The sequence below is a fragment of the Antechinus flavipes genome, chromosome 1 (assembly GCF_016432865.1).
Source record: "Antechinus flavipes isolate AdamAnt ecotype Samford, QLD, Australia chromosome 1, AdamAnt_v2, whole genome shotgun sequence".
Lineage (NCBI taxonomy): Eukaryota > Metazoa > Chordata > Mammalia > Dasyuromorphia > Dasyuridae > Antechinus > Antechinus flavipes.
This window is the reverse complement of record NC_067398.1, coordinates 227908394-227923195: the sequence shown is the minus strand read 5'-3', so window position 1 is coordinate 227923195 and position 14802 is coordinate 227908394. Positions and strand designations below refer to the sequence as shown.

General features: G+C 42.6%; 2 protein-coding genes across 4 annotated transcripts in view; one reads left to right on the top strand and one right to left on the bottom strand.

The window, feature by feature from the left end:
* The window catches only part of LOC127561895 (tubulin polyglutamylase complex subunit 2-like), an 877998-nt gene that overhangs the window by 185687 nt on the left and 677509 nt on the right, over nucleotides 1-14802 (top strand). The window lies entirely within an intron of this gene.
* On the bottom strand, nucleotides 1740-10825 carry AQP3 (aquaporin 3 (Gill blood group)). Its single transcript, XM_051997270.1, has 6 exons — nucleotides 10295-10825; nucleotides 5668-5794; nucleotides 5059-5196; nucleotides 3943-4061; nucleotides 3331-3548; nucleotides 1740-3087 (listed from the first exon to the last, which is right to left on the bottom strand). Exons 1-6 carry the CDS (start codon nucleotides 10400-10402, stop codon nucleotides 2919-2921), a joined length of 879 nt encoding a protein of 292 aa, XP_051853230.1. The 5' UTR covers nucleotides 10403-10825; the 3' UTR covers nucleotides 1740-2918.

Sequence of the window (14802 nt, the reverse complement as noted above, 5' to 3'; positions counted from 1 at the left end):
GGTTCTCACACTTTAGGTTCTTAGAAACTAATACAATGCCTTTATTTTATGGAGGAAGAAATAGAGGCTCAGGGAGGTGGAGGTACTTGCTGAAGTTAAAAGTCACCAAAAAAAAAAAAAAAAAAAAAAGTCAAGATTCAAACACAGACCCTCAGACTCTAAAATCAAGAATTTGTTAAACACTAATGAGTATTGTGCTAAAAACTACACCAGATAGTTCCTCCACCCCCAATGACATTAGGTTTCTCCCCCCTTTTAATTGCTTTCTTTTTTTCCCTGGTTATACATGTACGTTAATTTAAAAACACACACACACATATATTTCTTTTATGAATCATGTTGGAAGAGAAAAATCAGAAGAAAAAGGGAAAATCACCTAAGAAATTTGTGATTTACATTCAGTCTCCATGAGTTTAGATTTTAATGGAGGAAGATGGCATATAAAAGGAGCAGAAAAGAAGGGAATCAGGGAGCATTCCAAATCTAGCTCAGTTTGCCTGAATTTCCCTGAGCTTGCTCCCTAGTCTTTAAAATGAGGCTTTTGATAAATACTTCTAATACTAACCTCTCAGAACTGTTATGAGCTGAGCATTTTGCAAAATTAAAAGCATTGTGTCAATGACTGTGGAGGGATATTCAGGATTCTTAACTGATTTGTCTTGCCACTTTGAAGCTCAAACTTTGAGGCTAAAATGCAGCAAACTTGGGAGAAATTAGAGATTCACTTCACCTCAAGGAGATGAACTTATCCTAGTAGAAAGACCACTGCTTTTAGGAGACCTTGGGTTTCTCTGAGGGTAGTAAGGTGGGCAGGAGAGTAAACTGTATGAAGCTCTAGCCTTGAAGTTAGGATAGTGTGTATTTGTTGCCTACGTCAGACACTTAATAAGTGTGTGGCCCTAGGTAAGTTACTTAATCTCTCTCTTTTATAAACCTTTTCCTCTTCTATAAAATTGGGATAATAAAAATAGCTATCTCATAGAGTTATTGAGAAGATCAAATAAATGGAAAGTGTTTTGCAAACTTTAGACCATTATAAAAGTTATGTTATTATTAGAGCCCTTAGGGCTGGACAGCTAGGTTTCACAATAGATAGAGTGCCAGCCCTGAAAAAATCAGGAAGATCTAAGTTCACACCTGACTTTTACTAGCAATATAACTCCGGGCAAGTCACTTAACTCTATTTGCCTCAGTTTTCTCATCTGTAAAATGAGCAAGAGAAGGAAATGGAAAACCACTCCCGTATCTTTGCCAAGAAAATCCCAAAAGGGGTCACAAAGAGTGACAGAGAGACTGAACAATAGGACTGGACACCTACAGATTTGGGGTTAATGTGGATAAATGATAATTGACATTTTCATAGCTCTTAAGTGCTCTACAAATAAACTAATTTGATTATTTCAATCTATTCATCCTATAAATATTATATCATAAATTATTAATTCATTTGGGTAGATTTGAATTGACTTTTCTCCACTTACCCTCCATTTTTCCTGTAAAGACCTGTTAGACAAGAGTGAGGGTTCGGCTTGAATGTACTTTACATGTCACCAGATGAATAGAAGAAGGAGGTCAGTGCATAGAGTACCTGCCCCAGAGTCAGGAGGGACTTGAGTTCAAATGTTGATTTCAGACACTTAAATGTGCTATGTGATATGATATCTTGGGCAAGTCACTTAACTGCAAGTGTCTCAAAAACACACCACCAAACAGATAAACAGGAGAGAAACCCACAGTAATTGATGTTTTCTGTGTAAATGTCTTTATTTAAAAAAAAATTCAACAAAGTGTATTGGGGTAGGGGTATCCACACAGTGAATAAGGAGTATTTAAGGAATAGGTACCCTCATTTGACCCATCCTGGGAATGCCCAGGGGAATGAGAACACCTAGGAGCAAGGAATAAGGGGCATTGGGAAGAAAGGCCCCCAATCCCCGCTGTAACATCTGCCAAAATGAAACATACCTGTACTTAGCATCCACCCCCTGAGGTTATGGATCAGACTCTGAACATGCAAATAATGGCTTCTGCCTATGCACAGAGCTCTGAACCTCAAGTTGTGAGCTTCCCCCCAACATACATACCCCCAGGAAATTAATGTCTCCCTCAAGAGGTTCTTTTGCTCTCCCTGACTCCCCTTCACCAAAGTCTAGCAAGATCATCTACTTCTGGGTCTCTCTCCTTTCTAGGACATATATATATATATCTATATTTACCCTCTCCCTTATATACAAATCTCAATTGACACACATCTATAATTGGTCATACCTGCCATGCATGGGTGCACAGTGCAGATACACACATACATACATGTGTACATTTGAACTTTCCATACACTTTGCACTGTCTCTCATACATCTAACACATCTCCATTTAGAATCCCTTTCATTTGAGCCTCTTCCATATCTGGAATGGATGAATGAATTTGGGACTTTCCTAAAGTTAAAATACCCTGGTCTATCTGTAACTCCCTTCCCATCTAAGTATTTCTCACATATCTGAACCCTTTCACACATCTGCTGAGCTCCTAGCTTTTGCCTTTCCCTCTCCTTTTTTCCTCTGGAGGAACTTCCAAGAACTCAAACCGATTTATTATTTCTGGCAAATATCCTACTTCAGGTCTGGCAATCTCAGGACAGGGCTTAAGTCCAATATCCATTGTAAATACACACTGACCATGATTCACCAAGATTCATTAACCCCTAAGTAGGGAGAGAGGTTTGAAGAGGATTTTTTTTTAAGCATTATTGCTAAACATAATCCTCAAAAAAGGATCTCTTAAGAGTCAGAGGAGTGGGAGGAAGGAAGACTAGAGAAGTGGAGGCTTTGGGGGTATATCTCCGGCACAGTCCTATCAGTGTTAGTTCCTAGGGGAAGGAATGGAGGTCTTGGAGGGAGAGGGAGCTGTAACTTCCAACTCAGATCTGTTCTTTGTGTTTCACGTGAGACAGCTTGACATTCTCCTGCTCTGTGGAAGGAGGGGGAACCTCCAGGTGAAATCCGATCATGAGCTGATAGACAAAAACTCCGCAGATGGAACCAAGAAGTGGTGAAACGATGGGCACCCACCACCAGTGCCGACCCGTTCTGGAGAGAAAGAAAATGGAGAGACTTGGGTAACGTTCCTGGCCCGGCCCAGCCCCTTCTCCCCCCCTTACCAAGGCTATAATAAAGTATATATTTCAAGGTAACCTGAAGGACACTGGATGCTGATCCTTTTGAGGAAGATTGGAAAGCTGGGGAAGTTCCATGAAAGAAATCAGGGCAGAAGTTGGAAGTGGGAGCTAAACAAATGCAAAGAGGGAGGGAGTAGCAGGGCTTGTCACTTACGTGAAGACCTCAGAACCCCAGCCAGCAATGGCAGTGAAGAGGCGGGGACCAAAATCTCGAGCTGGGTTAACAGCATATCCAGAGTTGAAGCCCATGGATGTACCAATGACCAGAACCACAAAGCCAACAGTAAAGGCTTCCAGACCTCGGGGAACGGGGTTGTTGTGGGGATCCACAATAGCCAACACACAGACGATGAGTGATGCTGTACCAATGAACTAGGATGGAAGAATCGAGATTGAGAAGAAGCAAATCCACTCTTGCCCTAATTTTTAACTCCCCTGATCTCACTGTCCTAGCTATTTACAGATCCCTCTTCTCTTTCCCAAGTGTTTCCTTGCCTCTTTGCTTAGCCAAAACTTTTCTGTCCTTGTAGGCTGAATTCAAGTCCTTGATCCTCAAAGAAGTATCCCTGACTGGTTCTCTCTGAGGTCCCCTAACCTTTGGAATTGGAGCTACAAGATCTTCCTTAAACCATGTACTATCCTGCTTCATTCTTTATCTTATTAAGTCTTATTTCCCTAACTAGACTGAATTTGTTGCAATGGAGATGGAAGTTTCTTCTGCTGTATTCTTGGAGGAGATTAAGGACCTCACCCCAAAGCATCTTACCTGGTCAAAGAAGCCATTGACCATGTCCAAGTGGCCAGAGGGGTAGGTAGCAAAGATGCCGGCAGTACCATTGGGGCCAGAGACAAAAAGTTCATTACCAGCAAAGGACCAAATTGCATCTGAAGAAAGATTAAAGCAGAGGTAAAGGATGAGAATGGAAACGCCACTGCTTCCCCTTATACTGGGGGAACAGGGGAGGGAAACAGGAGTTCTCCAAGGGCAAGCTGAGTGAGAACCTCATATCCTTCCCCATCTCCCCACAGAGCTCTCAGCCCACTGAGAATTCCCACATGCAATTTCTGAGGATTCAACAGATCATAGATCTGGAGCTGGAAGGGACCTCAGAAACTATCCCAGTCAGGTTCCTGATTTCAGAGTCAGTATTCTTTCCCCTATATTATGCCCTTTAACTCTTTCCTCTGAGCCCATCCTACCTTCTATGAGTTCCAGACAGGTGGGAAAGGTGAATGGTGGGGAGAAGCTGTCAGATTTCCCAGGTGGAATCACCCTCCTATACACCTCATACCCATATTCCCACATAGGCTTCCACAGAGTGAGGAAAAGCTATGCCCAGGATACCCTGGGGGACCATCAGCATTGGTTCTTCCCTTAGAGCAAAGGCTAAGGAGAATATTCCCTCTGGATGTCCTGGCACACTCATTTCATGATATGTTCAAGTGACGGCTACCTAGTAAGGTAGGGTATTTATATTCTGCTCCAGGAAGAAATATAAAATAACTACCTTATTACATCAGAGGCAGGTTGGGGCAGGGGGGAGAAGAAGGGGGGAAGGGAGGAAGGGTCAGTATTGAGTAACCAATCTCTAGTGTTACCTAACTTGTTTTTCCTTCCCTTCCATTGCTCCTCCCTTGATTTCCTTCGTCGGGGGCCCCAGTGAGTCATATACTCAGGTGGCTATAGGGTGGAGTGGCCCCCTCTGTCAGCACCTGGCCATTTGGGTGGCAGAATATGTTAGTGACTGAGGGTTGGTGGAATGGAGGGAAAAGGAGGAAGAGAAAGGACCAGAAGGAGACGGTGAGGAAGTAAGAGTGGGAAATATGGGAAATAGAACACTAGTAGAGGGGGAAAGAGTTCTGAATCCTTGCGGATCCTCACCATAGTACAGCCCAAAGACAATTCCAGCTCCTAGGAAGGCTCCCACAGTCTGGGCCAATGTGTAGATGGGCAGCTTGATCCAGGGCTCCCTTGCCAGGAAGCACATAGCAAAGGTCACAGCTGGATTTAGATGGGCCCCTGTATAGAGAGAAGACATCATTCAGATATAATTGGGGGATGAGGGGAGGTAAAACAGAAGGAAAGGAGTTAGGTATTTAATATCTTATCCCTAGTTAAGGTCCTGATGTTTAGCCTACCCCTAGAAGACTAGAACCAATTGAATGAAGGTTGCAAAAAGGCAGATTTCAACTCAATAAAAGGAAGCATAAACTATAAATAGAATGGGAATCCTTCTGGAGAATGGGTTTTCATCACTAAAAATGTTCAGATGGAGTCAGGAAGATCACTTTTCTGAGATGATATGGAGAAATCTCCCATATGGGGAGGGAAGTTTTAATTCTAGGCTTCAGAGATACATGACAGCATCCCTTTATCCCGGGGAAAGGGCCCACAGGTCAGGGTGTTCCCAATATCTAAGAGAGACATTCTAGAGATCAAGTAAGGAAGCCCTCTAAGAACATGTTGAGGGGGTGGGGCAGGGAGACATACCAGACACTTGGCCAGCAATAAGGATACCAAGTGTGACTGCAAAGCCAAAAGCCAGGTTGATGGTAAGAAAGCCACCGTGGGTTCCTCTGCTCAACACAACCTGGGCCACAGAGCCACAGCCAAACATCTGTGCGGGAGAAATATAGGGCAAAATTGAGGATCACTGATATGTCATGGGGATTTTTTGTCCATTGTCCATAATAGACAGTCACTTTTACACACACACACACACACACACACACACACACACGCACTAGTATGAAACCTCATGCTACCATCAACCAATTTCCTTCCTGTTGCCAATGGAGATCTCCCCTCCTACAAAATAATAATGTACAGTGGCCTGAAAAAAAGTCATCTGATAAGCAGCTAAGGGGAGTATAAAGAGCACTGAACTAGGAATCATGAGACTGTGTTTATAGTTCTGGCTCAATCACTGTGATCTTAGGGCCATTCTTTAACCTTTTGTTTCAAGGATTATAGGAATAGGTGGGAAATAATCTGAAAATTGGAAAACTTTATACAAATGAGGGATTGCAATTATTTTGTCCAGGATTCTCCAACACAAGGTTTTATCTCCTTCAGCTTTCAGTCTTCTGATAAAGTAAAACCTCTTCAAGATCCTGATGACCTCCATGTTTCCTCTTCTACCTACTTCTCTTTCTGTAGGAGCCTATGTGGGATTTATTTACCTTTAACATCTAATCTGGGGTTTTTCCTTCTTTCCTCTTCTCACTGGACCTCCATCTCCAAGGATAATTCATCATTCCCCAGCTAATTACAGCACATGGCATTAAGATACCCAAGAGACTAGACTAGATTGAAGTTAGCCACATACATTATTTCCTCTGACGAGATAGACAAAAACGGCAGAGGAAAGGGCAGGGCAATATGCTAGTCGGGAGTTAGGACATCTAGGTCTTATCCAGCTAAAAGATTATAAATTTCAAGACAACTGGACATATGCATTGGTAGAAGGAGTTTCCTTAGAGGGAGTTTGCTACATTGATTAAATTACACATCTGGAACAACAATAAAAATCCATTCCACACAAATATGCAAAGACCAGACCTTAGTTACAGACAAAATCCTGACAATCCCCTCCCTCCAACACACACACACCCCTTGCCCTGACAAGTCCTGCTTAATTTCTTTTCTGTCTGAGTTCCTACAAGCCTTAGGTTTAATTTCACTCATTAAATGGTACTGAATTCCTCCAGCCTTTCAACTTATTATACTGCTATCTTGAGCTGGCATTTAAGCCTGATTTTATTGTTTAATCTCTATCTCTCCATTCCTCTATCCCTCCCCCACCCGGGGGATACAGCACATGGCCAACCGCCAACAGGGTAAAGGGGGAGGGGGGAAGGGAAGAAGTGTGGCGTGTGAAAAATGGATAAATGTTTACTTGATTTGGACCCTTGCCCCACTAAGGTGCGAAAGAGCCTTAATTAATCCCTCTCTGGAGAGAAGGAAAAGGAGGGTAAAGATGTGGTTTCAGGTGGAGGTAAAGAAGGAAAGGGGAGAAAAAGAAAAACAAGGAAATGTAGAAAAAGGAAAAAAAAAACACATGGAGAATCTACAATGCAATTCAATTTAACAAACATTTTCAGAACCTAGAGAGAAATTGGAGAAAAAAGAAGGAAATAGAGAAAGGGGATCTAGACAAAGACAATTAGAAATTAGAATCTAGAAAAGAGTAGGGGCAGCACTGAAGTGTTGGAATTTCACCCCAGCTGAATAAAAATAGGTACGTAGGTACAGATTTAAGGTATAAAGTGACAGAAAAGAGCAAAGAACAAAAGTCGGGGTAAAGCATCCAGGGAAAGTGTTTCCTAACCCTGGGGCACTGGGCTGGGGCCCAGCTGGGGACCCTGCCTCCACTCCACTCTATCTGCCAATTGTTTGGGGAACTGGCCCAGTTCCAGAGGCCAGGGAATGGGGTGGGGATGGCAGGAAGCCAGTTCACCAGGAGTCTCCTCTTGGCTAATTTTCCTCTTCCTCACTCTGAAAGTCTTCTTGGCCTATTCTGATCTGTCTGTACTGGTCCCTTCCAATAGATAGATGGGTTTGGGGATCTGTCCAGCTCTCAGTAAAACTTTTTCCACCCCTCTTTATATAAAGGAATTGCTCTCTTTCTCTCCTGGACACCTAATCTCTCTAACTACAAGAATCCCTCCCCACTCATTTCCATGACTCAACCCTAACCCACTGACGGTTATCCCAGTGCTATCACCCAATCTCCAGGGCTCCTGAGTCATTCCCTGTCCTCTCTCTCCAAAATAAAGTTCTTCCCCACCTGGGTTATCAATCGAATTCAGCTTTCATTGTACACCAACCCTCACATCCACCTGCTCAAATGCACTTGAAAGGCACCTCCACAAACATCACACCCCAATCTACCCAGCCAATATACATTGAGATTATTACTCTAATCCCTTGATGGAATAAACAAAGCACTCTCCCATGACAAAGACTTTTAATGATCTCTACACAAGTTCTTATTTTACAGTGGGAAAGCAGATCACCTGAAGCTCAAAGAAAGAAGGATGAGGCAGGGGCTTCCTTTAAACATAGGAGCACCAACATCATTTCCACCTAAATCTTTGAAATGCCAATTTTGAAAGGAGAGGAGGTAGATGATTCCAAGGAGCTGGTAAAAATAAACTTTCAGGACCACCGAGCTCTACTCCCAGCCTTGTCTCCTTTGACATCTCAAGGCAAATAAGCATGGGAGGAGCAGGGGGTGGTGGTGAAAGAGGCAAGAATGGGATCTAGTTTGTCCCCAAACTAAAGCCCTGCCTTCCTCTCTCTCTGAAAAACAGAATTGTTTTCCCTTGACAAAATTATGTAGAAACAACAAAAATGATATAGAGAACTACCTCTGTCCTCAAATCCCACTCTACACTCCTGGCCTCTTCTGCCAATTGATGGCACTATCTTGTCTGGGTACAGGTATCTGCAGACATGCAGACATGTAGATATCTCCAGATGGCTGGTAGAGCCTGGCCAGTCTCTTGTGAGGCAATGGGGTAGTGACAAAGTGCATCCTCTCCTTGTCTCTCCCTCTTTTCAAAGCAAAGGTTATATCTTGAAGTTCAGGCTTTGTATTTTAATTGGTCAGGTTTTTCCTTATTTATATACTGGTTCCTAACTGCCTCCAGAGCTCTTGATAGCTTCTCTACTAGCCAGAGAACCTTGGGCAATAAATAATGAGGAGGCACTCCTTATTCCTCCCTCCCCCTACATCAGAGAGAAACTGACAGACACGAAGAGACAGACACAGAGACAGAAACAGAGAGCAAGAGAAAAAAAGACAGAGAGAGCAAGAGAGACAGAGACAGAGACAAAGAGAGCAAGAGACAGAGAGAGAGAACAAAGAGAGAGCAAGAAAGCGAGTTGTTCAGCTTCACCCTGATCTAGATCCTTAACTCCTGCTCTGCTCCACCTATAAACATTCCAACCTTGGTATCCCACTACCACCCTCCACATCTTCTATTTTGGTTGCTATTTGCACAGTGCACTTAGCTCAAGGGGAATGAAGAGGGAGTTATAAGTGATTAGAAGGAAGGATGATCAAAAGCATACAACAAAAATAAAGTAAAAATAAGCTAGGAATAAGTGTAGAATAACTTAAATATAAGTAAGAGCAACTACAATCAAAAGTAACATAGTAAAAACCAAGAATTTGGTTGTGGCTACCATGGAATAGGATAAGAATAAGCAAGAATCTGAGGAAATAAGTGGAAGAAAGTAAAGGCAATAGAAGTTAACAAGAGCAAATCACGAATAAAGTGAAGGTAATTTCATTTTTCTCTTCACAAGATGATCACAACACTATAGATGGCAGGGACTACAGGATGTATTTAGTCCGCCTCCCCTCAGCTAACTCTTAGGAAATTGAGGCCTACAGAGGTTACACGACTATCAAGGTCACAAAGATGAGTGAGGGAGGAAGGATCCTCGGAGTCCTAAGTTATTTCTCTTCCCAGGTCTGCAAACTTAAGGGCCCTTCATCAGTCATAGTCCTCCTATCTACAAGGACCCAGCCCAGGCCAACCTTTCACCACAAAGTCCTTCCGCAAGCCAGTCATCCCTGCTGGAGGCTTGAGACAAAGCTCTTAAGTAACCCCAACCCCCCACTTGCCCCAGATCTCGGAATACTTTTTATTCTATGTAACTTTTGGACTTTCCTAAGTTTAATTATTCATTAGTGACTAGACGCTGTTGTCTTAATAATCCCCAACTAGCCGTCTCAACCCTATTTCTTCTTGGCAAAAGCCAAACTCTTTGCTCTTTCCTCCTAGAAACTCATTAAACCCAAAATTTCAGGGGATGAGAGGGTCGGGTGGAAGGTTTGGGGGTTCAAGGATTCTAGCGGGACCCTTAGCATCGCTCCCTCTGCCAAGGTGGGCGATGTCATTCTGATGGAACTGTTACAGCTAATGGAAAAGACAGGGCTGTCCAGTAGCTGGCGAATGGACAGAGATGGCTTTGAAAGAACAGAGACGTCAATGAGAGAACGAGGTGGGATCGCTCTGGGGACCTGGGGAATGAAGGTAACTTGAACCCCTCCTCCGACTCGAGCCCTGCGCTTCTAGTCCTCCTGCCCCGTTTGCTCTCTTACCACCAGTATGAGTGTCCCGAGGCATTCAGCGAGAGCCTGGCGCAGCAGCCGGTACCGGACCCGCAGCAACTCCCCGCAGCGCGACACTAGCTCCTTCTGACGGCCCATGGTTCCGAGTAGGGAAGCAGTACCGTGGGGCAGTAACTCGTGGACAAGAGTGAGAGTGCGTCTGGAAGCTCGGAACGCGAGCGCCTGAGCTGCAGGTGTCAAAGCAAAGCGCGCCAAAGGAAAGAACCGGCTAGGGTAGGAGCGCACCCTCCGCTACCTCGCTGCAGGGGCCCTGCAGGGACCTGCTTTATAAGGAGGCTCTGCTTCCCCGGCTCTGCCCGCCCCCCCAGGCTCGCCCCGCCCGCCCAGCCCGCCAGCTTACCAACCTTCCCGCCCGCCCAGCCTGAGCCTCCCGCCCGCAAAGGCGGAGAGGGGCGCGCCGGTTATAGGCTTCCTGGGGGTGGGACGAGTTTGACATACCGTGCAATCCCTCCATCCCCATCCTTAACCCTTCTGATAATTTTTTCTCCCCTAGAAAATTTCCCAAGTAGCTTTAGGACGCGGCCCACCTCACTGGACCTGAAATGGGAGAATAAAGACCACTTATTCCAAGGTCTTCCTTACTTTCCATTTTCCTTTCACCCTTCTCCTTTTAGGTAACCCGCGCTTAGGGTTTGGAAAGAGGTGAAGCCTGTGCATTTTGACTATTGAGAGGAGAAAGAGGGACTGAAGAAGCAACAATTAAGTATTGAGCCTACTTTTCCGTGCAGCCACTGTCTCCCCTCCATCTCATCTTCCCCGTTCCCTCTACCTCTTCCTTAGAAGCAAATCTTCTTCCAGTCAGCAAACTAACATTTCATTTCATTTATTTATTTAAATAATATTTTATTTTTCTAAATACATGTAAAGATAGTTTTCAGTATTCACCTTTGCAAAACCTCGTGTTCTAAATTCTCTCCCTCTCCCATTCTCCCCGGGACAGCAAGCAATGCGATAGAAATTAAACATGTGCAATTCTTCTAAACACATTTTCATATTCGTCGTATCAAACAAATTGGGGGGGGGGAAACCCGAGAAAGAAAAAAAATACAAGCAAACAAACAAAAAGGTAAAAATACTATGCTTTCATCCATATCCAGTCTCCATAGTTTTTCTCTTTGGATGCGGATGGCTCTTGGAATTGCCTCAACAAGCATTTCTTAAGCGCTATGCTAATACAAAGAAAAGCAAAAATACGGATTCCTGCTCGGCAGGCCGTATTCTACCTCGCTGACAACTACACATATACAAGATATATAGTAGATGCGAAGTAATTTCAGAGGGAAGGTACTCGTTTGTGGGGAAGAAGGAGGACTTGGAAGAGCGGGTCAAGGGGGAGACTGGGAATAGGAGGACTGCTAAACGTCTTCTGAAGAAGAGGAGGGATGTGAAAAGAGGATTGAAGGCAACGGGGAAAACCAGGAATCGGAAGTGAAGAGTGAGACCCTGAAGGAAAAGGCACCAGAGTGAGGAAATGAGAGTGGACTGTGTGAGGGGGGTTAGACTAAGTCCCTCCTTCTCTGAGTCTTTAATATTGTTTTTCATCAGAACACTCATATACTCTAAAGTGTAGATCACATCTGCTGGATGTATTGTATGTTCCATATGGATATGTGCCTCTGGTCTCTATGTTTTCCCTCACAAACTTGCCTCTTACTTTTTCTGGCTTAAATCCCACGTTCTCCGGCAGACTTTTCCCAATCTCTTCCCACTTTTGTCCCCAGTATTCCCTTAAGAGATTACTTTCCATCCACTATGGGTATATTTTCTGCGTACCTAATTATTTTCACTGAATTCCAGGCACTTATAGCAAAATGCCTGACATATAGTAGGCTTTTAATCAATGCTTACTGATAGACTGTCCTGCGTGACAGGGGAGAGTTAGGATCAGCTACTAAAAGTTCACAACATCAGAGCTGAAGATCATCTCAAAACTCATTTAGTCCATTTTACAGGTAAGGATGCTGAAAATCTGAGAGGCAATCTGAGTTGGTCTATATCCCTTCGGTATTAAGTGGCAATCAGCATTTGAACCCAACTCCTTCGACTTCAAACCCAACACCCTTTTTCTGACTCAGAAGCTGAAACTTCCAAATTTAGGCTACCACACTTCTCAAGGAAGCCCTTCCTAGTGACCCACTCCCAAAAATGGGAGGCCAAGAGGCTCCCCAGCAAAGAAGCAGATTTCTGCTTCATTTAAGGAAAGACTTGGTAACAATTTTTAATTAATCAATGGTAACAATTTACAGCAGAGCTACAGAGTTCTTGATCACTGGAGGTCTAGGAATGGAAGTGAAAGGAACACTTGTGAGATACAGTGTAAAAGAAATTGCTTTCAGGAAAGCAAAGGACTGGATGAGATTCCTTCAAACTGTGAGTAAGATTCTTTAGTTCTATGATTCTGTGATTTGTACATTGCATCTATCTTACATATGACTATGTGTGTGTGTATTGTATATTTTGTGACCAAAATACTAAAAAAAAAAAAAAAAGAAGAAGAAGAAGAAGAAGGTTTCAAGTGTGGGGAATATACACTTTCTAGGCCAAAGTTGCCAGATCATTTGACAAAAGTTCTTGCCTTTGGAACCTGACTAAAATGTATAACTATCTCTTCCATATTGAAACTTTTTCCCATTTCAGTTTTGATGTATCACAAGTTGGCATAAAAATTTAAATGGGAATTAGGAGACAGTTTTGCAGAAGCCAAAGAAAATGTTTAGAAACTCAGAAATGCATGAAAGTTATAGTATGCAAATATATACTATATTTATATTATATAATAATAGATATATAAATCATATAGTTATATAATGTTATATAAATATGTGGTATGTATTTATAGCATGGTATTGTATAATACTAATATATTTTATCTTTTAATACCATAAAAATTTCAGACTTCTCTGGTACAAGAAGAGGGCCAAAATTTTTTACATGAATTTTCCACATCACAGGAGGCACTACATCCTTAACACTTATGATGTGTAAGGGATAACTGTAATTGAGAAATAATTTTTGAATAAATTAAAATATAATAAATATAGATAACATTACATTTTAAAACTAAGTCAAATGCATCCTATGAGGATCTGAATTGGTGACCCCTGTTTCTATTTGAGTTTGACAACATTGCTCTGGATGATTTGTGTGAAAACATGAACAAGAATTACATAGAAGGAGAAGGTGTGCTAGGGTTCTGATTACTATGAGGAGAAGTCCCCACATGTATAAAATCGTAGATCTGTTAAACGTCTCACACAAATATGCTCTATGTGACCATATCTAGGCACATTAAGCCATATGGTACACTGTGTACATATTCACATGTGCTCCCCACCCCAGATTTATTCAGGGGGCAGCTGATATGGAAGTAGGACCTATTATTTTAAAAATCTGGGCCTCTTTCCAGTGAGTTTTCACCCTGTTCCTTGAGAACCGACTTTAAAGCAGGTATTCTTACCTCAAGATTAATTAACTTAAAGAATATGTATTTTGATATTGATACTTCAATATAATTGTTTTCCTTCATAATTCTATGTATTTTATTTTATACAGTTAAAAACATTATTCTAAGAAGGGATTCACCAGACCATCACAGGACATGTACAAAAAAGTTAAAAACCCTTGCTTTAAAAGATTAGAGAATCTTTGCTTGGAAATGGGGTCATTAATCTTAGATTTTTGAATTATCAACAAGAAAAGGAAAAGGGAATCCTAGGACCTTTTAAGAAAAAGGGCTCGCCCAACCACCCACAGCAACTGACACATAATTTCATAAATGGGAAACTGAGCCATGGCATGGGTTCCAGATGACTCACAGACCTCAGTCATAATGGTGACCCAAGAATACGGTTACCCCACATGCCCCTGGGATCAAAGGGCAAGGAAAGAAAAGCTTCTGGAACCCTAATTAGAGACCCTGTCAGTGATTTGAGGGAACTTGCAGGGTCAGATAGAGCTGTGTCCAAAGTCTAGGCTGAGGGAGGAACTATCTGGCTCCAAGGATGTCTAGGAAGCAAGAATGAAAGTTCATAGGTAAAGTTAACTGGGCATGATGCCCAAGTGATTATTGGGAGGCTAGCACCTGTGACAATACAAACATATATGGTCAAACATAATCATACACATATATACTTCAATATCGGCTGTCACACAAACTCAAATACATTCAAATGGACACCTATTCATATGGGTTTACAGATGGACTCGTCAAAAACAAACTAAAATAACAACCAAAAAAGAAAAAAAAAAAGACCTCTCTCTGGCATATTACTTTTTCTTAAGACAAAAATCTCTTCTGGCCTTAGGGGACCAGCTCTCCTGAAGACAAACCAGTTCTCCCCTTCCCTCCACACTTCCTATCCCTACTCCACCAAAGGTTGTCATCATGAATCACAGAGGTTACCAGCATTGCCCGCCTCTCATTGACAGGTATGAGTCAATGACTCAAAATTAGGAATGCTAGTTAGGACAGAATATAT